This window comes from Epinephelus lanceolatus, chromosome 7 (genome assembly GCF_041903045.1).
Source record: "Epinephelus lanceolatus isolate andai-2023 chromosome 7, ASM4190304v1, whole genome shotgun sequence".
In the NCBI taxonomy this organism is placed as follows: Eukaryota; Metazoa; Chordata; class Actinopteri; order Perciformes; family Serranidae; genus Epinephelus; species Epinephelus lanceolatus.
Window position 1 is genome coordinate 19,470,256 of NC_135740.1, and position 23,200 is coordinate 19,493,455.

The following is a 23,200-nucleotide window of genomic DNA, read 5'->3' on the forward strand; positions in this document are numbered from 1 at the left end:
TTGTCTGAGCTCAGTTTGTGGGTTTCCTGATTTGGCGGCAGAAGTGAAACTCAAAGCATAATCAGAACAGACATACAGGAAGCATAGGTACAAACTAAGGAGAATGGGTGAAGGGCTCCTGAGACATGTGGCGTGACAGTAGCAACAGTCAATTTAGGGGACAGTGAAGGTGTAGGCACACTGAATACAATTTGTTGTCAGTACTGTCAGGAGTGTTTTTTAGCGAAGTGACAGGCTTTCAACATTGTGTGTGTGTTTAGAATCAGATGTGGCCAACAAGGTCAGCAGCGTCTCTGCACTGAATCTGGAGCTAGATTAAATTTAGTTTCTCATATATCAAGAGAAAAATGAAATATACGCAAAATTCCATCAAAAGGTAGCTTTATTTATACGTGCATTCATCTGTACAACAGCTTATATATACAAAATGAATATTAACAGGAACTGTACATTAAAAATATCAGCACAAAATGACATTTGATATTACACAGCAGATCTAAACCCCTTGGATTTTAAATTACTTTAAAACTAAAGTGCCATCTGTAATTTGTAACGGCCTCCTTTAAAAAAAAAATGGCACCAAGGATTTAGGGCCCTTTACTGGCATAGCACTTACGGGAATTTTAAATGTGGCACGAACATGCTTTCTATACTCTGGGCTGCATTTTCTCTCACGCCCGCACAGATGGAAGCTTTGTCTAGTTTTGGGAATATGTCACACATCTCGGATCTGTTGCTGCGGGGACGTCGTCTTGCCGGCTGGACGCGGCACCGCCAGGGGTCTGAGGGTGTTCTTGCATTTTGGAATGGAGTGCCCTTTTAATTTCTGATGTTAACCTTTTCCCCTGGAGCAGCCAGGGGAGCGTTTGCTCCCTCAGATCTGCTCTGGTGTAGATCTGCCTGTCTGCTCGGCGGTAGCCAGCCATGTCGCCCCCGGCCCATTTCTCCCCGCTCTGCGTGGCTCGCTTTCTCTCTGTGTTCACATCTCTGCAAAAGAGAGAGGAAGAGAAAACTACTAAAGCTCAGGAGCCAGAATACGAGAACACACACACAAACATACACTGACTAATAGGTGAGCCTTGTAAGGATACAGGGGGAGTCACGATTAATTTGTAACATTAATTCTCTTTGCGTCAAGACCACTGATAGCAGCAGATGTATGTTGTGTTCTTTGTGGCTTGTGTGCGTGCACAGGGCCACGCATGTGCTCACGGCCCTCTGAAACACTACTGCTTTAGTGCTGATAGCAGGAACACGATGCTCATGTAGTCAAGTATGCCATTATCACTAAAGGTCGTGTAGGTAGTCCACCTGAGTCCCCAGACATTTACACACAAGAGGTGCTCAGAGATAAATGGAAGCGGGGGGAGTGGTAGTACAGTCTCTTTTTTTTCAATGTGTAATATAACATGCACTTTATCTGGGTCTCCGCCACCATTATACACCACAGCCTGCTGTCTTGTCAGCTTAAGTGCAAAAGTTATAAAGAAAAGATTGAGTGATAGGGGGTGTAATTCTCTTAAATACCCACCTGCAAGCTCCCGGTCCAACATGTCGATAAAACTCTCAAGTTCCCGTGTGTCTCCCAGCTTGGCTGCAGAGGACAGAAAGAAAAGGAATTTGAAACTATGGAAAAAAAACAGCAGTGGAACATTTTTGTGGAGAAATGCGGCCCAGTTCAATGGCATTTCCTTTTGGACCAGAAGCCGAAAACTAATCTAAATCCCAGAATTACATATGAAGCAAACTGCGATGGGAGAATTATTTTCAGCTTCTTTTCTACAAACTGAAGCAGATTTTAAGCGGCTGCAAAAACCCAGACAGCTTGATGGATCCTGCCAGGGTCTCTGCTGTAAACATCTTAAGGTATTCGGCGTAAACACAGAGTTAATGACACCGTCTTGTTTTCATCCATTGAGATTTAACAGTAGTCGTCTGTGCATCTGCATGCAACAAGATGCAGCAGATCTCATTCATTTACACACACCTGAGCCACACTCACCGCTACATAACAGCACAAATAACCCCTGCAGGAGACTTGGGAAAAGGGGTGGTTGGGTAGGGGGGGTGGCTGAGACGTCACAGTCGCAGCGGCGGGAGCTTTGTTGTGTAAAAACAAAAGAGCTCCCAGCCTGATGTAGAGGGGTTTTTTTCTGTGGCTGTGATAGTGATCTGAGCTAAAGTGATAGTGATCTCTGTAAGAACCAGGGCTATCTGGATGGAGATGGGCTGATGGGAGTCTGTAGTACCTTTCGGTGCCAGCGTTATGCCTGCTGTGTGAAGCTCCTCCTCGCTGGTGTTCAAACTGTTTCCCAAAGAAGCCTCGCTGCCTGAGGGGAGAGGGAGGCGAGGAGGGGGGTGAGCGGAGATAATAAACAGAAGACAGGCGCTAAGGCCAGCCCATGCAAATGATCAACAACAACAATGACAACAATTTGAACACAATGCAGGAGTTGCACATAATGATAATAGCATAAAGCAAAATGAAGGTAAACGCGTGTTCACTGTTAAGCGACTCCCGAGTGTCAGCTTTTGAAACGTCGGGGGGCCAAGATACTTTCAATAATGACGACGCATGGGAGCAAGAAAACACACTTTCTTCTTTTATCTCATAACCATCGACAAACGCACAACAGCAGCAGCAAGAGGGAAAAAAAACCAGACAATTACAGAAGATAGGTTATCCATAATTGCGGTTCATTCTAGTACACAGCTATTGTCATGAGCAAAACAGCCACTTTAATAGAAGTGTACAGGGATGTGTCCTCTTGTACCACTAATTTCATGCAAATTAAAAGTGTCAAGCTGCAGTTGTTTGGGCTGATAAAAGGGGCTCAACCGGCACCCACGGGGCCTCCATACAACTTTGCTCAACAGTAAACGATGCACTAAACAATGTCCTTCCTTCCTCACACCCTGCACAATAAGCAAACATAATCACAGGAACACTGCTCTGGTGTGTTCCTCACTCACCGTAGTCCGAGTCCTCAACCCCACTGTCGTCCGCCAGCCCCGTGCGACTTTTGGCCTCCTGTAGGACGCGCTGGTAGGCGTGAGGTTTGCTTTGAGAGGGGGCCTTCAGCTCCTCCACCACATCCTGGAACTCCTGCAGCAGCTCGCCCAGCTCCAGCTCCAAGTCTGCGGAAAATGTGACAGCACATGGAGGGAAACCACATAACTCCACTGAAAGGAAATGTTCAGATCATCTCAAGTTTTCTTCAGCAAGCAAAACATACATTCACACACAACACAACCAAAAACATTGATTATAAGAACTAACCTACAACACCAGCACCTTCTGGGTGACAATGAAGTTAAATAAAAGGCAAACCTGCAGCTGATGTTGATGTCAGTGGGTTGTATCTGACAACTTGAGGTGTGAAAATAAACCCAACATCCCACAAGGCATATAAAACATCTAACAGCCTGTAAAGCACCTGGCCTGCTTACTGTGATACATAAATATTACATTTTTAAATCTAAGTTCAATGCTTTAGGCTGCAATAAAACAACGCTTTTGGCCGTTTCTTGAATAAATGTACAGTCATTAAATAACAGATGACCACAGCTCGGTTTACCCACCGTTTTATGAATATGATAAAGCTTTTACAGTTCCCTATGGGATATAGGAGAAGCAAGAGTAGTAAAAAAGGATGCAGCGGGCAAATATATATAAGTACACAAACATTCAGAAATGTTAAAGTTTGGTAAGTTAAAGAATACAGCCTTCAGGAAATAGTTTATGTGTAAATATATATAAAAATACAGAAATACATAGCACATAAACAACTAGGACAACATGGGGTCAAAAATGTGTAAAAAAAAATAAATAAAAGTGCTGCCCATTCTCTCAGTCTAGCTTTAATTCACATCAGCATGATGTGGTGTATAAAAAGGATCAGGCAAGTGTGGAATTTGAAGAGGTTAAACTATAATTTACAGTACCATATTCTTGCTTGTGCTGGGAGGAGGAACATTTTATCGCAGTGGATTAATGAAAAAGTACCAACTATTAAAGCCTGGCAGAGAGTGCTGTTTGATTTAGTGCCATTAGAATAACTTATATCTCAAAAACAGACCATTTCTATAAAAACTGGGAGCCATATCTGAGCTACTTATAGCCTGATTGTCTAGGCTGGAGTTACATGTATGAACCTGAGCTGGTGTTTTTGATTTCTGGTCAGTGTTTTGTGCTTTTTCCTCTCTCCAATGTATCCACCTAACACTCAAGCATACTGTCAGAAAGTATAGGTTACAGCCCCTCTGAAAGGATTAGGCAGGCGTTAGCGGTTTGTCACAGGCCTATGATCACCATCACTGTATCACCATTTAAAACTAATGGCTCAAGGAGTCGTTAAACTCACCTGTGGTAATGTCTGAGGTCATGCTGGAGCAGGGAAATTAAACACCACCGGGCTGCTGCTGTGTGTCTGGGTTCAGAGCGGTTTGAAGCGAACAAGCAGGGCTGAAGTTATATTATAGAGCCCTCCACACACACACACACACACACACACACACACACACACACACACGCACACACACACTCATCCGCTCTGCTACCAGACCGAACCAGCCAATCATGTCGCAGAAAAACCGCAGACATCTACAGTAACTGGAAAATGTGGGCGTAAAGTTAAAAGAAAAACCAAATGAGACTGAGCCGTTACGCAACACAGGTCGAGCCGTATGAGTCGTTTTCCCACTCATGCTCCGAAATGAAGAAGAAACTGGATGTAGACTTTAAAAGTTAATGTTCTCGTTTAGTGTTCATGAAGGATTCATCATGTTTTGGCACAAGCAGCTTGTTACAATAGGATTTTACACTGAAGAGTTTGAGTGACGCTTCTCTGAATAATAAAAACTGTGATGACGATGAACAATCCTCCTAAACACTGTACAGTAAAAAAAAAAAAAAAAAAAAAAAAAAAATCGGGCTATTTTTATTCAGCAGTATTGGCTGTTTGGATTTGTTCCAGATTCCTGACTCATGGTGGACTTAGTTACTTGTATAAAGAGCACTCAAGTAGAAAAGAAATGTGGTTTCTCCATGTGTCGGACAAAACTTTAAATTAGCCTTGGCTTATTATAATCCTGCTGCGAGCGGTGCAGTACTTGACTCTGCCGACAGAGGCCCCCAAGTGCAGTTTCTTTTCAAACCCCTACAGACCAGAACACCTGTACAAGCCCATGCGCCCTGTCAGTGAAGTATCCTTATTAACCAGAGCCAAAAGTGGTACTCTGATCATTTACTTAAATAGAAGTACTACCCTACTACAGAGGACAATACTCCATTACAGCTAAATTTACTTAAAGGTCCAGTGTGTAAGATTTAGGGAGATTTAGTGGTATCAACCAGCTGAAACTTCTCTTGATTAGAATTCCTTTAGTGTTCATTGTTCAGGAGGTTTTTACCAGGAGCCAAACTGTCCGCAGAGGTCTCCTCCTCTTCATAACAGACAGACCTGTTGATTTAAACTGCTAAAAACACACGATAAAGCAGTGTTATGTCATCAGTGTTTCTCACAATCTGTCTGGCATGTCGGAGACAGGCTGTAAGCTTAACGCCTGCTAATGTGTGCTCACCTTTTTCCTCTGATAACTTAAGATCAAGATGTTCAGGAGGTTTTTACCCCAGCTGAATTATCCACAGAGGTCTTCCCCTTTCCAAAATGTCAGTAAAAACACTGGGGGAAAAAAGCAGTTTCATAATATAAATCTGTTTTTCCAGCACTGCTCGTCATGAAGGGTCTTCTAACCACGGATGCCGACAAGAAAATGCAAATGGCCCTATCTACAGTGGGTGTTTGGTTTGTCTGTTCAAGGCTACTGCAGAAACATTGCTGTAAACATGGCAATCTCTGGACAAGGACCGGCTCCAAATGTAGATATAGACGGTTCATTCTGAGGTAACGAAAACACAGTTCTTATTTTCAGGTGATAACACATTAAAGAAAACATACTTACTGTGTTTCTGCTGATATATCCCCCTGAATCCTACACACTGGACCTTTTAAAGAAGCCTACTCATCAAATAAACCTGTACTATATCAGTGGTACAATTCATTCATTATTGTGTGTTATATTGTGTAGCATTTTAATATTGAAGCTAATTTCATTTACCTAAAGGTCCACTGTGTAGGATTTGGAATGGAATGGAATATAATATTCATCACTATGTTTTCATTTGTTTAAAATCACCTGAAAATAATCATCTTTATGTTTTTATTACCTCAGAATGAGCTGTTTATCTTCACACGCAGAGCGGGTCCTCTTCCATTGAATCCACCATGTTGTTGTACATTAGAGGACAAACCAAACACTGGCTCTACATTGGGCCATTCGCATTTTCGCAGTGGCCACCATAGTTCTTGTACACACTTGGTACGAGGAGAAGTTTCAGTTGGTTGCAATCTGCAACCTTACCACTAGATGCCACTAAATCCTACACACTAAACCTTAAATATAGAACATATAACAATGCTTATTTACAATAACTTAAAAAAATAAATAAAACAAAAAGCGCTGAGCAAATGCAGCTGTAATTGATTCGTTTTTAGCCACCTAAATAAAAAGACCACCAAAAAAACTATCAGTTTAAGTGTAGAATATTTTCACCGCTCTACCTTGCGATCAGAAAGTCCTCTCATACGGGGAATTGAAGCTGTTAAATCAAAGCCACCAGACTCCACTGACAAAGACAGTAATTTTGCTTAGCAGAACACTGGAGTTGCTGGTCTACAGTGGCCTTGAAACTGAGCAAATATTTAAATATAGCATACACTTACAAAGATGACACAAAGCAACAAACAACCTAAAGTGAGCACTGCAGAAACGTCTGACAGGTCGGACCACCATGTTTAACTATCTTTAAATGTTAAAGCAGCTGAAAATGACAACAGAAATAAACAAGTTTGCCAGATTCACATATCTCACAGTGATCCAGTCTATGCTGTTTGGGTCTATGTCTATAAAATGCATGATATTTTACTATGTTTTAAATCTAAACCTACAAAGTAACCAGTAACTAAAGCTGTCAGATAAATGTAGTTCACTAAAAGTACAATAATACCCTGTGAAATGTACTTCAGAATTGTACTTGAGTCACTTTTTACCACTGATGTTCACCTGTAGACGAAACTACTAGTTAACATGTTCTCATGTAAATGCAGTTAGAAACATTAAGTACTGTTAACACTGTTATTAGTGTCAGTAATAAAGACTTGATCTCTGGGTTATAATGGCTTCTGGAAATGTGGACAGAGGAAAACAGTGCCAGCACATAAATCTGAGAGAGAAGAAAGGATTCAGAGATAGGCAAAAGATTACGCTGATGTTGAAACAACAAGCAGGTGGCAGGTGTGTGAATAAAAACAGGTGTGTTCACACATTTGGTTATAGCACATTAATCCTGCCCGTATAGTTTAGAGGTAATGTAAATAAGCCTCATGCTTACTCATTGTTTTATTTTTTGCATGGGTGGCAACAAAAGCATGTGTTCAATTCATGCAGCTCAACCTGTTGTTCCTCTGACTTCTCCTGTGTCTGTCTGACACGCAAGGTAAGTGTTGTAGGAGGGGCCTGTGATGAATTCTGCCTTCAGCTGTGCAGGTTTAGGTTGCCGTCTCTGTCCTTAATGTTCATTTGCTGCTGGGGGAACTTGGGTAACATGTGCGAGGGCGATGGGCCATGGGACTCCTGATAATATGAACTGGGCTGGACTACTGCAGGTCAGTGAGTCAAACGCAATGTGAGGATCATCCATTCTGCTGGTGTCTGTGTCAGTGTTTCTGTCTGAGAGAAAAGGGTGTAACTGGAATGTTACTCCACAGTGTGTGGTTTTGAAAAATATAAATGCACTGAACGTGTGAAAGAGAAGCTGGAGAGGAGCTGAAGAGCTTTTGGGTTACATGTAAAATGATGCCTGTTCAGGGGAAAGCTGATAAAAAAATATTTGTGAAAATGCTGAAATATGCAAATGCTGCTTTTATTTTTGCAAAGCCAAACATGCTTTGCTATTTGCTTTTTGTTTTTTTGTGCGTGTTGTTTGTGTGTGAGAGTAATTGGTTGGAGATAAGTGGGGGGCATCACATTACCTTCATTGTACAGTTGCCTGCTTTTAAAAGAGCTCACTGAGGCATGAAGTTTAAGCCTTATCACCACTAGGGAAAACTTCTATACTCTGTCAGTTTTAAGTGCAACTAAATCATAACCCAAATCAAAACTACTGGCTCTTTAAAAAAAACAAAGAATTACTGCTCACAGTTTGTTTCTTCTCCCGCCAGAATCTGCTGGTTGTGGTCCATCTGCAGCAGATCATATGCGGTTCTGTCTGGTTTTCCATCCCAGAGGAACAGGAGCCTGGTATTCTGGCGGGGTCACTTAGTAAACACTTTCCACCTCCGTACCAGCTCCTGACCCAGGAGTACCTGTGGATGGACAAAAACACAGGGAATTTCTACACCACTGAGCAAAAGATGGATCGCGAGGCCCTCTGCCCCGAGGAGACAAAAGCTGAGGAATGCATTATTTTACACAATGCTGTCGTGGGGCCCTCTGGAGACCTTATACAGTTCCCTGTGATCATAGAGGACATCAATGACAATGCACCTCATTTTGAAAACAGTGAAATACACCTGAGGGTGTCTGAGGACGTGACTGTGGGGACCAGTTTCTTATTGGATGACCAGGCTCAGGACAGTGATGCCGGACATAACGGCGAGCTGCATTACCACCTAGAAGATTCAAATGGAGTTTTCAGTTTGAAAGTGGACGGAGACGAGCCTGTCATCATGCTGGTTGTGCAAACAGCTCTAGACAGGGAGACTCGGGACCTGTATCAGATGGCGCTGGTGGCCACCGACAGTGGCGCCGACCCTTTAAGTGCTACAGCAACTTTAATAGTCACAGTGACAGATGTTAATGACAACTGTCCAAGCTTCAGCGCCGACAGCCCCCGCAGTGTCACCATCCCTGGTGACTCCAAGAAGAACATGCTGGTTGCTCAGGTCAGAGCCACAGACCCAGATTCAGGCCCAAATGCTGCCATCGTATACTCCCTCAGTCCCAAAGTCTCTGAGCGGGCCAAGAAGCTCTTTAGCCTCGACAGCCTCACTGGGTCCATCAGACTAACACAGGACCTCCAGAGTGACAACTCCGAGGAGCTGCTGTTGAAAGTGTTAGCTATCGGCCATCACTGCCCCCCAGCAGACATTCAGGTAACCATATCCGTGGTCCCCAAGGCGAACCAAGAGCTGGCGATCAAGATCGGGTTCATAGCTGAGCATCAAAACCAGACTATGGTGATACCAGAGAACCAGCCCCCCACCGTCTTAGCTGTTTTAGAGCTTGAGGGTGACAGCGGCTTTAAAGGCTCATCTCTTGCCATTGAGAGCGAGGTGCCTTTCACTTTGAGCCCACAGAATGGCAAATATCTGCTTTCCACATCAAAGCCTCTAGACTATGAGATGAAAAGCGAACATCATATTTCTGTGGTAGTGCACGGGAGATCAGCCGAAGGATCTGTGATCGCTCCTTCCAGGCGTGTGATCAGGGTGTTGGTGGCAGATGTCAATGATAATGCTCCACATTTCCTCCAGTCTCACTACCAGCTGGAGGTGGAGGAAAACAACCAGCCAGGGATGTCCCTGTTGTGGGTCTCAGCGTCAGACGCAGACAGCGGATACAATGGCAGAGTGACCCACAGGCTGGACAAGCACACATCTACCATCTTTAACATTGACCCCGTGACAGGTCAACTGTCCGTGTCAGCCTCTCTGGATAGGGAACAGCAGGGCGTACACAAACTCACTGTGTTTGCACGAGATAGCGGCTCTCCTCCTTTGGAGTCAGTGGCCACAGTATCCATTCGTGTTCTGGACCAGAATGACAATGCACCTGTTTTTCTAACCCCTCACTTCATCTTTTTTATCCCTGAGAATGTACCACCGCTTGCCCCAGTAGGGAGGGTGGGGGTGACAGACCCAGACGAAGGAGAGAATGGGAACACAGAGCTGCATGTTGTAAACAGCAGTGGACCTTTTGTTGTAGATAATACCCAGGGGACGCTGCGCACCACCACAAACTTGGACCGTGAGACAGACGACCGCTATGAACTCTACCTGCTGGCCAGTGATCACGGACACCCACTCGCTTTAACTTCCCTTGCCAGGGTAACTATCTTTGTGGAGGACATCAATGACAACCAGCCAAAAGTGATCCTTCCCAGCAGCAACTCCTCATGCCAGACTGTCTCTCCAGGAACTATCGCAGGCACCATAGTAACAAAGATCTATGCCATCGACGAGGACTCAGGGCTGAACTCAGAGATTACATACACCGTTGTTGCACCGGAGCCAGCACAAAATAGCAGCCCCTTCCAGGTGGATTCAAGGTCGGGGAACATCACCGTGGCTCAGCAACTTCTACGAAAAGACCTAGGAATGCATCACCTGTTCATTGTGGTCAGGGATGGGGGGAAACCAGCTCCGCTTTATACAACTGTGTGGGTTAACCTGTTGGTCAACGAGAGCATGGGGCCCTGCCTCTTAGACAGGGCCCCCACCTGGACAGGGACATCTGACTTGGTTCAAACCCCCTCAAAGGCCTCCATCTGTGAGGTGGAGGACACCAGATCTGCCCGACTGACACTGTTAGTAGGCCTGGGCATGATGCTGGCGTCCACATGTTTGCTTGTGGCGGCAGCTGTTTTATACCTGAAACAGAGGAGGAGAAGTCTACAGCAGAACAAGAGGGGGCACATCGAAGAGAACGAGATTCCACTCAGGCTCAAAGACAAATATTACTCTGACGACTAACAGAATAAAGCAAGCAGTGTGCGTAATCCTCGCTCACACTTTGTCAAGGATGAAATCAGCCTGTGAATTAAACACATTCTGAATGTTTGTCAAAGGCTTCTTGCATTTTGATAATCAAATTCGCCGAATTATCCTGATACACAGTGTATTCAAACATTGCGAAGACTGTGACATTCTGTGGAAATAAAGTTGATCCATTTTCTGATAAGCTGCCAGGAAAGCATATAAAAGGTGATCTGATAAGTGAAGCATTTGAGGTTACCGGCAGAGACTTGTAGAAAAATGTAACTCTGTAATTTAACACAGGTGATGTGTACAGTATTAGCCACCACATGATAGAGCATATCACAGCAAGGCATTGCTAAAATACCAGCATTACAGTCATTATCTTTAGGGATTATTCTCCATGACCCCTGCAGTGAGAAGAAGACTGAGGTAATGGTCCGCTAAGTTGATTGGGCCTTTCTCAGATTTCCAACTCAGAGTGATGGGGAGTCTAAAGTATTTAGACACACAAAAGGGGTTTAATGTTCTTCCGGTGGGGAGGTGATGAAAGTCTCTCAAGAAGCAGCTCCGAGACGACGACGGGGGGGTTGGAGCGCAGCTGTGGACAGGTGAGAGGCGGCAGAAGGGGAAGGCACACCGCCATCTCAAGTCACCGCCTCACACCTGTTACCCGATAGTGCTGTTTCTCACCCACAGCGCTGGATCGCACCCAGAAGGCAGGGAAAAACCTACTGTACTGCACCCAGTAACACCAACAGGCTCTTTGTTTTGATGGCAGATGTTTGGAGTGAAATCACACTGTGTTCAAAAAAATCTTTACAAAAGCCAGTTGCTCCCATGTGTTACTGATGCATTTGTATGCTGGGGAACAGTTGAGATATCAAAACCAGGTTAAGTGATGCATAAAGTATGAATGAGTCAGGCTAAAAGTGTGTTTACAAATCTGCGAGCACACAATTACACAAAGAGGGCAGGCTAATTGTTTTGAGCTTTTACAAAAGAAAATGTTTTTATCTTTGCCGTATCATAAACTATTGAGCGACCCTTTCAAGATACACCTGTGTTGGAGGAGAGGAGGAACGCCACGAGTCAGAGGCTGTAAAACACAATGTACAACAACCTGGTTAGTGGAGAACAAGGCTTGTATAACATGAGGGGTGTTTCTCTGAGGAATTCTGAGCTAGCAGCTCAAAAATAAATAATCTAATAGGGCTGTACTGCGACACTAACTACATTAACTGAGAGGAAATAAAAGGCTGCATAACAAGACTGCAAATCAAAGAAGCATTTTAACATAAGGAAGTAGGGATTCCATTAGATTAAAACATGTACAAATGAATATTAAATATAGCGTGGTTCAAATGAGACATTACTGACCTGGTTGATTAAACATCTAACATCCCCACAGAGTTTTTGGAGCATCATGTTTAAATATGCTTTCTGACTAAACTGATTCTCAAAAAAAAAAAAGAAAAAAAAGGTTTAGTATTGTGGGATAAAACTTCTCATGTGCCTGCTACTGCAGAAATGCTTTGGCAGGAGAAAGCCTGCCATCTACTGGGCACAGCTGAAGCCAAAATCTGGCTCTTTATTTCTGGTATTTTGCCAGAGGGTGTAGATGAATCAGAGGACAGTCTCTCACTCTGCCACAGTCGGGTCACCTGAGATCAGTGATGCTTCCCTGCTGCATGCTGCTCAGCTCCACTCACAGCACATCTCATCTTAATCAAATTCATTTTTCCCCCCTACTTTTACCAAAGCTGAGCATTTTGATAGTGGGTTACAGGGTTGCATGAGCTGACATGGACAAAGAAACCAGCTGGCACCGACCCAAATACCCACTGGATTATTTCTGAGATACACATCAGGGGTTTTATGATCACGAATGACATAACAATCCAGTCTAATTAAAAAGAGCACTGATGCTTTTCTTATCAATGAAAGTCACTGTAGTGATGCAGAGAAAATACCCCTCATTGCCCCCCAACTATCCGGCTTAAAAAGGCACTATCTGACTTGAGTAATCCACATATTCATGGTCTGTGAATGCCACTTTAGTCTTGCTTTTTAAAAAGGAACATTCCAGGACTAAAGAGGCCCATTTCAGAGATAAATGCTATCAGTTTTGCCAGCTGGGATCTTTCATGTTCAGCGCTGTATCTCAAACGCTGCAGTCAAACAGATAGTATCTGACAATTTCCTAAGTCTGATGAGCATCACCTGACCGTCCACAGGCTCATATTGATGGCGTGACTTCAGACAGATCACCTTCACTGTCCACGGACATACAGCCACTCATCACTCCCATAGACCATCTGTATGATCCATGAGCTGCTTCTCATTTGGTTTTATTTATCAGGCTGTAAATGCAGCCATGGGCTTTTAAAAACAGAAGGCCTTGGAGAACCAAGGACTGTGTACCCTAGAGTTGTGGTGGCAAACACAGAAAAGGAGGAGTGTGTTTTTGAATATAGAAAAAAGGAATCCTCTCCTTTGTATTTGCATATGAAGTTGCAAGTTGCTCTCTCTATATGCAAATGTGCACCAACAATGAACTAAGGAAATTTTCTGCAAGCGTAAGAACCTTGACCTCCTCATTATTCCCCGCCTTGAAGTTCATTGAAAAGCGACATTGTTTCTTTAAGATTGCACTTGCAGTCATCAGCGGGTCTGTCCATTGTTGGGGGAACAGAAAGCGAGTTGAGGTTGATATACGGGGGCCGGAGACCAGTTGCGCATATCATCAGCGAACCAGCTGCAGTGCAGGCAGGCAGCAGTAGCCAACGAGTCCTGAACGCATCCTTCTAGACATGGGTAAGAAACTCTCCGGACACTTATTAGCGTTTTCTAGCAGATACAATACGTCACATTATCAAATCTGCATTTTATCTCGTGTGATTGCACGCTGATATGAATGGGACTGTGAAAGGGCATCACAAGTTATTAAGTTTTTTTGTCAGTGTAGAGGGCGGCTACTCACCGGCTGATGCTCCACTGATATTATGAGATTTATTTCATGCTTCAGATGGCAGGGCTACTTTCAGAGGAGGCTTGTCGCATTTGCTTTCGGTCACAATCTTTCTCAATTTTTAAAGAGGCGAACTTGGCCTCAGCTTTGCATTTTGTAGCAGAACGAGGCCTGTATTTTCATTTGAGTCACAATGGAGAGACTGTGGGCAGAGATGGCTGCAGCCCTCTGTTTGGGCTGGTGATGTCATTAATTAGTTAATTGGTGCAAGGTGTATCTGAGTTGTGGTTTATGTGGATGCTGCTTGCAACCAGTGATGACCAGATTCCTCTGTGCACACAGAAATATGTGTAATTGACCTACTTTAATTTACTTATTTACTTCCCTCCTAACAATAGTTGTCTGTTGTTTGCTTGTTTTCTCACAGTTTATCTTTTAAAACTCGCTCTTCCGTGCCACATTAAAGTAATGCCATCTGAATGACAGTGATCACAGTTTGCCTGTCTCTCACTCTCCCATACACAATGCCATGTAGAAGTGTTCAATTAAAGAGCTATCTATTTGCCCCTCCTGCCATCTGTGTTTACTGTAATGGTACCAACCACAGTCTGTCTGCTTCCATTGTGCGTGTCTGTGTGGATGCACGCATGCAAGCGTGTAATGGCACACATGCACACAGTTGCATTGTTTGTTTATGGATTTGCTTTTTTCCCCCGTCCTCTTCCAGCACAGACAGCTCCCCCACTATCACTTTCTTGTTCCCGTGTCTCCCCAGAAGGAAGTCTATGAGTGCGCGCATGTGTGTCCGTGTGTGTCAAGCATAGAGGTGCCTCTGGCCTTTGTTTGCTTGACATTGGTGGCCCTTGTACCCCCATGATGCTGCGGGACAAAGACTGTTGTCTCTGCAGTCACAAAAGCAGCCTCTCTCTCGCTTTCACTTTGTCTCTCCTCTCCGTCCTCCCCCTTTTCTCACACTCTCCATGCTGGGTGGTGAATGGAGTCAGGGTGCGAGCTGGGGTCAGAGCAGACACATCCCCATGCCCTTGGCCCTTTGGCATCCATTCAAACAGCACATGACTATCAGGGAGAATGCACAGCTTTACCAAGGGAATGAAAGTGTTAACAGCTGCAGCTTGGTCCACACTGCCAAAGTTAAATGAACACATTTTCTTTAAAAGGTTGGTCCAGATTTTAAAATAAACCTAACTTACCTCTGGTTGTTATCTTGGTATGTAGATAGCTTCAGCTTTATGTGCCCAAGTTTTGAGATATCCATCTCTAAGATTTCTGCCTCCACCCCGATTCAATGGAATATCGTGTGGTGCTCACACCATTAAAAATGACAGAGTTCTTTCTCTGAATAATCCAACTCATTGTACTCTTTCATGGGAATTACTTTCAACCAAAGAAGCAGTCACTATGGAAACTGTTGACACAGAGTTTTGTGACTTATCCAGCATGACAGAAAAATTGATTAATTGATTTGGGGACAGACAGAAAATTAATCACTGCAAATTTTGATTAATCATACATTTTCAACCAGCTCTTTGGCTGTTGGTTGGACAAAACAAAGATGCTGACTTGGGCTCTGAGAAACTATAGCAGACATCTAACCAGTGAAAACAATTGGAGGTCGATAGTACTGTGTGAAAAAGGCTGTGGCACACTCTTTTTAGTGGTATCTGAAACTATATAACCTAAGGCATCCATTGGTACCAACTATTTCGGCATAGTTTGTCAGAAATTGGGCTAAATAACAATAATAATTTTGGCCAAGAAACAACTGGCATGGACATTTTCAAAGTGGTCCCTTGAACACTCACCTCAAGATATCTGAATAAAAATGGTTTCTGTGGGTACCCACAAGTCTCCCCTAAACTTGAGAAGGCTCAGTCAATGTACTCTTTAAATTTGAAACATATACAGATACATGACACAGTAAAACAGGATTGTGGAACTCAAAATGTTAATGGCACCGATATTAGTCTATGCACATCAGATCTTTGCAAAATAAAACACCAAAGTATATCAGTATGTGATTCATCAACTCTCCGTATTGATTTAGTTAGATTTTTAATTAGCTTAAATACTTCAACAGTATGAGTTAATCCCTGGAATTTAGTTATGGTTCTGGTGCGCCACCCAAGACTTTCAATGGCGCCATCTGGCCTCCCGTATGAAAAATTTCGGAATTGGGGTGGAGGCAAATATCTCATTGACGGACATGTCAAAACCAGGGCAAATGCAACCGAAACTATAGCTATCCCCAGAGCTAGGTGAGTCATTTTAATTCCTTGGATGAGCTGACCCTTTTACAGATTGCAGCACATGTTCATAATTACCCTAACTGAGTGGAAAGAGTTTTAAAAAAAAGAGATATTCCTCCTTTACAAGAAAGCACCAACCCTGCATTCTAATTTGTGCATTGGAACGGAGTCTGTCTGTCATATTGCATCAGCTAATTATGTGCCCTGACTTTCATGGTGCTGTGTCCTGACGAACAGGTTGCTATGACTGCTGTATGCGCTGTTTGGGTGGGGTGCCGTACTGCTCCCTGGTCGCCACACTGCTGTGTTTCTCTGGCATTGCCCTCTTCTGCGGTTGTGGGCACCAGGCACTCACAGAGACAGAGAGACTCATCGAGACGTACTTTGCCCGTAACCTTCAGGACTACATCACACTCGCCTACATGTAAGTGGTAAATTTAAGCATCATTAGAGAGACATTTTTATAACCTTGTCATGGGATTTCTCAGGATGTAGTCTATTTAGAAGGTTTAGGTTTTTTGTAACCCTGAGTTTTCTTTTTCCTTTTTCTTCTCAGCATCCAGTATTTCCAGTATGTCATCTATGGTTTGGCCTCCTTTTTCTTCCTCTACTGCATCGTGTTGTTGGCTGAGGGCTTCTACACCACAAGCGCTGCCAAGCAAACCTTTGGAGAGTTCAGGAGCACCATGTGTGGCCGCTGCCTCAGCTCCTCGGTGAGAGGGCCCAGAGTGGGACAAGTAAAGGGGATTGGAGAGATTGGATGGGATTAATACACATATCACTCCCTGGTGGGTGCTGAGCCGAAAATCTTAAGGCTGCTAAAAAACCTTTGGGGACATGCAAAGATAAGCATACAGTGTGTGTTTGAGTGGTTGGGGAAAAAAGGCTGAGTGGTTGGAAGAAGAGGAGGAGAACAGAGAGTGAGATAATAAGTACAGCTAATCAGGAAAAAGTAAATGTGGTCACTAAGTGAGTCACTGCTCATAAAAACACTCTCTTAGATTATGTGAGTTTATTATGATGATGAGCCCTAATGTTTATTCTGCTCCCTCTTGTACAGTTTATAGTGATGACATACGTACTAGCTGTGCTGTGGCTGTTGGTGTTTGCCTTCTCGGCCCTGCCTGTGTACTTCTTCTACAACATGGACGCCACCTGCCACACCATTGATGTTCTGACTGAGACCCCAGCGAGCATCAACCAGCTCTGTGTTGATGCGAGGCAATACGGTAATGAGACATCTTTTAATGGCAACGTATAAGAGTTGTACCAACACATCCCATTAAAAGACCAATACCAATAATGAGCTGTTCCTATTAACAGCCTGTACAGCCAAAGTACACTGGATATTATTGTCCAGAAACTATTAACAAGACAAAGAGTCTACAGCATACAGCTTACTCTGCCTTACTCTTTCTCTGATTGGCTTACCCTAACATCCTTACCCTAACTCTAACCAGTCCCATTCCTCTTGCCTAAACCTAACTCATCCAACCAATAAAGGCAACGAGCACTAGCCAATCATAGGGAGAGTAGGGCAGGTCATTCCTTCGCTATCCTACAATTTGCGAATTTGCGTACGTGGGCGCAGATGCTAACATGCAGGTATAATGTTAGCCATGTTTGCCATCTTGATGTAGTGCGACCTTCTCTATCTTGGTCTGCTCGCTATCCCCAAACATGACACAGGGGTCGGGACGGATGGAGCATTCAGAGTAACGTTAGTTTATTGTGCAACAACGGGACATACCGGTACACAGCCCCAGTTGCTCAGGATGAATGGAAAGCTGGTCAGATGTTTGCCCCTACTCAAAATAATGAGCAAGATTCCATATTAGTAGACTAGTTGATCTTTTATGTCTCCGAGCTTGTTAGCAGCTAACCAAAATGCTAACGTTACTTGTTCCCATGCAGACCAACTTAAGGCCCATTTATGCTCAATGTTAAATACGGATCCGGATCCAGACGGAGCCTTCTGTCCGTGCTCCGCGTTCATTTCGTCCGTATTTCTGCACGTTTCCATATAGCTTACTGATACGGGCCAAACGGAGCAGTACTTCTGGAAACCGTGGGGGCAGTGTTGCTGTCACTACCTGATACATAGCTCTAGTGAGACACAAAGAAGAAATAACAATGGCGGAACTTTTTCACCTTAAACGCTGAAAATAAAAGAGGGAGACAGGTTTTTCCTATTTTATCTTATTTTGTTATATTTCTCCCTCTCCCCTCGCTGGAAGCCTCCGACCTCCCGCCTCCCGCCTCTGCCTTGATTAAACACTGAAAATAAAATAAAAGAGGGAGACAGGTTTTTCCTATTTCATCTTATTTTGTTATATTTCTTCCTCTCCCCTCTCTGGGAGCGTCCGACCTCCCACCGCCCGCTCCTGTCTCAAACACGGAGGCCTCCCTCTCCACGGAGCCCGCACTCCCGGCCCCGCACATACCCCTGAAGCTCGGGTCTCCCTCTCCGCGGATCCCCCACCCCCCGCCCTCCCGGCTCCGCTCCGCTCCCAGGGCCGACCCTCGCGCCCTCCGACTGGGGTCCCTCCGTTTTTGTCTTTTATGCAAGAGGTACATTATCAGTATCTCCTCCACAGTCGCCATGTTTGTTTTTTAGTTTGTTGCTGTCATAAACGTTTGACTCTGGGCTGCCTCCTGGTGGATATATTGGTTAACATCCATGCCAACGTAAAGGGCGCATGGAAGTATGTGGACAGTGACCGTAACATCGTATCCGTATACATTTTCGTACGTAAAGGGAGCACAAAATTAGAAATTAATCATACACCAAAGCTGCTTATTTACACTGTTACATTAGCATGCTGACATTTGGTAAAAATTACCAAGAAGCACAAATGAGACCTGAGGCAGATGGCCATGTCATTAGTTTTGCAGGTATTTGGTTCAAACTTGGGCAAAAAATATTGTTTTGTGCGCCAGATGTCACGGCAGTCCATCCAATAGTCCAGACGTTTCACCAAAATGCTAACCTCATGATGAAGGGATCACCAAAGTAAATTGGGATTCATTTTCTGTGCTCCACAAATGTCTATACAAAGCAAAACAATCTGCCCAATAGTTGTTTATCTAATACAGCATTTCTACTGCGCTCCCATACTCAACTCGCTCTTCTATGGTTTTCCTCTCTGCAAAAGTTGTGGATAGTACCCGGTACTTTTTCTGGTACCACCTTGGTCGAGGTTCCAAGCAAGCTGAGCCGATATTAGAAGGTGGAGTTGAAACACTGTAGACCACTGATTGGTTAGAGAGAATTATCACTAGAATCGTCACCTGGGCAACAAGGGAAAGCCTGCCGAAATGTGTCATTTTTAAATAGCCAAGCTTCCGTCAATAGCCACCAAAGTTTTTCGTTCACTCAACCCAGATGAAAGGATTCAGCGAATGTTGCACTGAAGATGATCTCATCACAGTTTAATATAGCGTCCCTACGGCAAACAGCTAAGAATTCTGCCTATGCTGAGAGGGTAGTGGAAAACTGAGCATGGAAAAGGACCCGGCACCGAAAATGAGTTGAGTCAAGTCGAACCAACCCGAACCATGTAGTGGAATTAGGTGTTTCAGTGTGTACTAAAGTGCTGGGTCGACCCACAGACCAACGTTGCCATCCCTTGAGCACTAGACTGAGGTTAATAACAGATTTGCCATACAATGAGCCACTCTGTTGCTCTGGGTGACATGTTCATTCATTACCATGAATATGGGCACAGTACTTTTTGAGACATTCCCACACACAATGTCATGATGGCACAAATATTCCCTTATTTATGGAATGTGTATTAATCCGCAGCTAAAATTAGTCCCCAATAAATTAACTATTTACTCATGTTTCGTAACATTGGTAAAAACGTGTTTAAGGAGTTGATTTAACCTTTTTTTTTTTTTTTTTTTTTTAGTAAAATGAACCTATGTATTTGTACCCGTTTTCAAAGATTTACGAAGTAAGTGCCACAGACAAGGTAGGGAAATCAGAAAGTGCTAAAAACAAACTAAATCATTGTGGGTTTTGGTCTTTTCATGTGATTCGTGAACAATAAGAATAGGAATACTGCCATCTTTATCCTTTTGTTGTCTCTGTGATTCAGAGAAAGAACTGAGTAGAGAAATCTGATTTCAACAGGACTCCTGCCATGGAATGCAGTGCCCGGGAAAGCATGTGGTATGACTCTCTCCACTATTTGCCAGACCAGAGAGGTAAGAAGCAGAAAATACCTAACGCTCTGCAGTCATGTTCTACAGTTTTCCTGATATGAAATGAAGACGCATGTCACCACCACTAATGCAAATCTCCTATATCCTATCAGTACCGAATGACCTATGACCTCTACATTGCTGCCTTTGCCGGTGCAGGCATCACTCTCTTGGCTCTGGTGAGTGATTATGCTTCAGCCGGGGCCAATTTGGCTGCGCTTCCACAGTGGGGTACAATAGTGTTATGGCTCATGTGACTCAGTGACGCTCAAAGTGTAGGCAGCGAGGCATCTCAGGCCTCCATGACTGATGACTTCTGTACTATTGCTCTCTGTTCCTCTTTCTCAGCTGACACAAACATCATAATAGTGCCGTAATGTCTGGTGGTTTTCCAGCCAGGCAAATGGTGCACCCATTATACTGGCATGCTCCATTACAGAAGCTGTTATACGGATGGTATCTGCTATCAAATTAATGTCATTAGCAGTTAATCATATTTTTTTTATTATTATTATTTCTAGAATTTATGGATGTTGTGGATTTTTTTTTCTTCACTTCTGCTCTGACACTTCCTGTCTCTGCTTGTCCTTCCATAGCTGACCTATACTGTGTCAACCACCTATAACTTTGCAGTGCTTCGGTATCTTGGGAGAAAGGGCATGGGTGCACGGTGTTAGGCTCAGCAGCTTCCTGTCTGCACTATCACTACTTCACCATCCACATGGGGATCAGAAGGGACAGCAACAATTCTCTCCTTCCACATCATCAGCACAGAACCACCTGTGATCACGGACTCTTAAAAATGTTGTCTTTTATATTTTTACTTTTTTTTTGTTGGGAAGAATGTTATTTTTTTCTTTTCCTTTTTGTTATTTTTTACGTGTGAGGTTTGTCTGCTACTTTTAAATGTAGTCTTTTTTTCAGTATTTCCAATGCCATGTCACCAAAATATTTGTAAGTTATTGCTCTTGTTGCTTGCTGAGGTTAGTTTCTAAAATTCATTTCTGCTTTCCATTGGTTGCACTCAAGACACAAATAACATACCACTAATAAATTAACACATGTAAGAATATAACCACCAATTTGCAAAGCATGTGCTGCTAAAAATGCAGCTGTTGCAGAGTATAGGGATTACAGGTTACCATGGCGACCATCCTTCACATCTGGTTGCCATGGTGGCAGACAAGCACGCACTTGCAGTCTCACACTGACCTCAGGACTTTTCTCACGGGCTGGAGAAAAGCCTCAACAATGGAGTCGTGCCTGTTTTCAAAAGCTAGCCAATAAGGAGCCAGTTGCGGGGGGCCACCTGCGCTACGAGCCTCTGCCCAAGGGTTAGATTACATGTCAAGGGAGAGGGTCCTCCGGACAAAGAGAGGGTTAGACCCCTCTAAAGCCTCAATGCAGCTCTTCTGGGACAGCAACCCCACACACAACAGCGTCCACATGCTGCTGCGTGACCCCCCCACCCCCGCCTCCACCCGAATAATTGAAGCGATGGATTCAGAGTGAAGGAATTTTAGATGATTTTTGAATAGTTTCTTTCTGACAAAGGGACATGCTTGTTTAGTTTTGATCTAGAAAGGTCTGAAATTGTTTCTCATAATTGTGAGATGGCAAAAGCACTAGGTGCTAACTTATTGAGCGACCTCATATTATTAGACCTAAGAAAACATTGTTGAGGTGTGACTCCCCCCTACTGTTAATGCATGACTGAGGTACTTTTATAGAGATAGGACAGCTTTGTTTCGTCTCTAATTCTTTAGGAATTTTGTTGTAGTTATTGTATAACACATTTTTTTACTTACTGTAGCTGAACTTACTACTTCTTTTACACTTTGGGTATTACTAACTAAACCCTTTGCAGCATAATAAGTAGATTATTCCATTTGGTGTAAGCTTTACCCAGCTGTGAGTGGTGGATTTATCAAATGGCAGCTGGCTGTTTGATGATTATTTTTTTGTGTTGGTAAAATTTGATAATAAAAAGAATATTCTTTTGAAGTATTTGTGCAGAGTGCCTCTGAAAAACATTTTTGTATGTAGTCTGTGTGTGAAAGTGCAGTGTCACAGCGCTTAACTGGCGCCCCATTCTTGGCTTTCTGCCATATCTAGGGGCCAAGGTATTTTGTAAGGTGTTTTGTATTCTCTCCTCTTGTGTCCACAGGTGCACTGTTCCCTGCACTTGGCTGTGAACCAGGTGTACCTGAGGAAGCTGAGGCACAGGGCTAAAGAGGAGAGAGGCTATGACCTGTTTGGGAGGTTGCAGAGGGACAGAGGGGGGCCACTGTGCTCTCCGTACCCTGCGAACGCATCTGACATCTCCTGACAGCGCCTCTGGTTTTGCTGCAGGAGCTTTTCATGACGGCCATCACAATTGAGCTGGTCGTCAAAATTGTGCCGTTTTGTGATAGCATTAGTTCAGCTGATTTGCGTCATTATTTTTGTTTAAATTAAGCTATAGGCTGTTTTGTGTTCACATCTAAAGCACTATAACATGTGCATTTGACAAATGTCTATAGAATCTATAATTTCTGTTTATTTCCGAAAGTCAGAGATTTAGTTTGAAAGGCAGACATGATGATTTTTTTTTATTTCACAGTATGCGGTGCATGCCTGATATCCTTTTTAATGAAGAGGAAATAAACAGTGTTCACTGTCTCTCGGGTTCTCACACATACTTGGCCATTCAATGACATTCAAGGTCTTGTGTGATGAAATTCAAACAAGGTGCGTTTTGAGATCAAAATTCAAGACCTGTGTTTTACTCATGATTTTGCTGAGAAATACATGGTAATGCTTCATTTTAACTCTGCTGTTAATTAGTGCAAATATTGGGGCTTTTTCCTGAGTGTGAAATGACTTAGAGGTGCATAATCTATGAGTTTGCCAGCTATGAAATTAATTGCCAATTTATTAATTAATCTAGTGTTTTA

The 23,200-nt window shown here is 43.5% G+C and overlaps 3 protein-coding genes across 5 annotated transcripts; 2 read left to right on the forward strand and 1 right to left on the reverse strand.

The window, feature by feature from the left end:
* Positions 1-364: 364 nt before the first annotated feature.
* LOC117261062 (regulator of cell cycle RGCC) lies at positions 365-13,919 on the reverse strand. Of its 2 annotated transcripts, XM_033633271.2 has the most exons (6): positions 13,801-13,919; positions 8,261-8,426; positions 2,974-3,138; positions 2,250-2,330; positions 1,532-1,594; positions 365-987 (listed from the first exon to the last, which is right to left on the reverse strand). In XM_033633271.2, exons 2-6 carry the CDS (start codon positions 8,301-8,303, stop codon positions 980-982), a joined length of 360 nt encoding a protein of 119 aa, XP_033489162.1. In that variant the 5' UTR covers positions 8,304-8,426; positions 13,801-13,919; the 3' UTR covers positions 365-979. The 2 variants fall into 2 exon arrangements, with proteins under 2 accessions (XP_033489162.1, XP_033489163.1); XM_033633272.2 differs by lacking the exons at positions 8,261-8,426; positions 13,801-13,919 and adding an exon at positions 4,365-4,520.
* On the forward strand, positions 7,486-11,159 carry pcdh20l (protocadherin 20-like). Its single transcript, XM_033633268.2, has 2 exons — positions 7,486-7,727; positions 8,283-11,159. The coding sequence occupies exons 1-2, from the start codon at positions 7,680-7,682 to the stop codon at positions 10,812-10,814; spliced, it is 2,580 nt and encodes an 859-aa protein (XP_033489159.2). The 5' UTR covers positions 7,486-7,679; the 3' UTR covers positions 10,815-11,159.
* Positions 13,435-22,925, forward strand: plp1a (proteolipid protein 1a). 2 transcript variants are annotated; one of them, XM_033633269.2, is made up of 7 exons: positions 13,435-13,634; positions 16,293-16,479; positions 16,612-16,768; positions 17,116-17,284; positions 20,194-20,267; positions 20,378-20,443; positions 22,432-22,925. In XM_033633269.2, the coding sequence occupies exons 1-7, from the start codon at positions 13,631-13,633 to the stop codon at positions 22,591-22,593; spliced, it is 819 nt and encodes a 272-aa protein (XP_033489160.1). In that variant the 5' UTR covers positions 13,435-13,630; the 3' UTR covers positions 22,594-22,925. The 2 variants fall into 2 exon arrangements, with proteins under 2 accessions (XP_033489160.1, XP_033489161.1); XM_033633270.2 differs by lacking the exon at positions 22,432-22,925 and adding an exon at positions 20,861-22,268 and having other exon boundaries at positions 13,452-13,634.
* Positions 22,926-23,200: the final 275 nt, after the last annotated feature.

What these genes read in the sequence shown, in the direction of transcription:
- pcdh20l (XM_033633268.2), top strand. Translation starts at nt 7,680, where the DNA reads ATGGGCCATGGGACTCCTGATAATATGAACTGGGCTGGACTACTGCAG. An exon ending in ACTGGGCTGGACTACTGCAG is followed by an intron (nt 7,728 to 8,282) that starts GTCAGTGAGTCA and finishes TTCTCCCGCCAG; the next exon opens with AATCTGCTGGTTGTGGTCCA.
- LOC117261062 (XM_033633271.2), bottom strand. Translation starts at nt 8,303, where the DNA reads ATGGACCACAACCAGCAGATTCTGGCGGGAGAAGAAACAAACT. An exon ending in GGCGGGAGAAGAAACAAACT is followed by an intron (nt 3,139 to 8,260) that starts GTGAGCAGTAAT and finishes CATTTTCCGCAG; the next exon opens with ACTTGGAGCTGGAGCTGGGC. An exon ending in GGTTGAGGACTCGGACTACG is followed by an intron (nt 2,331 to 2,973) that starts GTGAGTGAGGAA and finishes CTCTCCCCTCAG; the next exon opens with GCAGCGAGGCTTCTTTGGGA.
- plp1a (XM_033633269.2), top strand. An exon ending in TACATCACACTCGCCTACAT is followed by an intron (nt 16,480 to 16,611) that starts GTAAGTGGTAAA and finishes TTTTCTTCTCAG; the next exon opens with CATCCAGTATTTCCAGTATG. An exon ending in TGTTGATGCGAGGCAATACG is followed by an intron (nt 17,285 to 20,193) that starts GTAATGAGACAT and finishes TGATTTCAACAG; the next exon opens with GACTCCTGCCATGGAATGCA.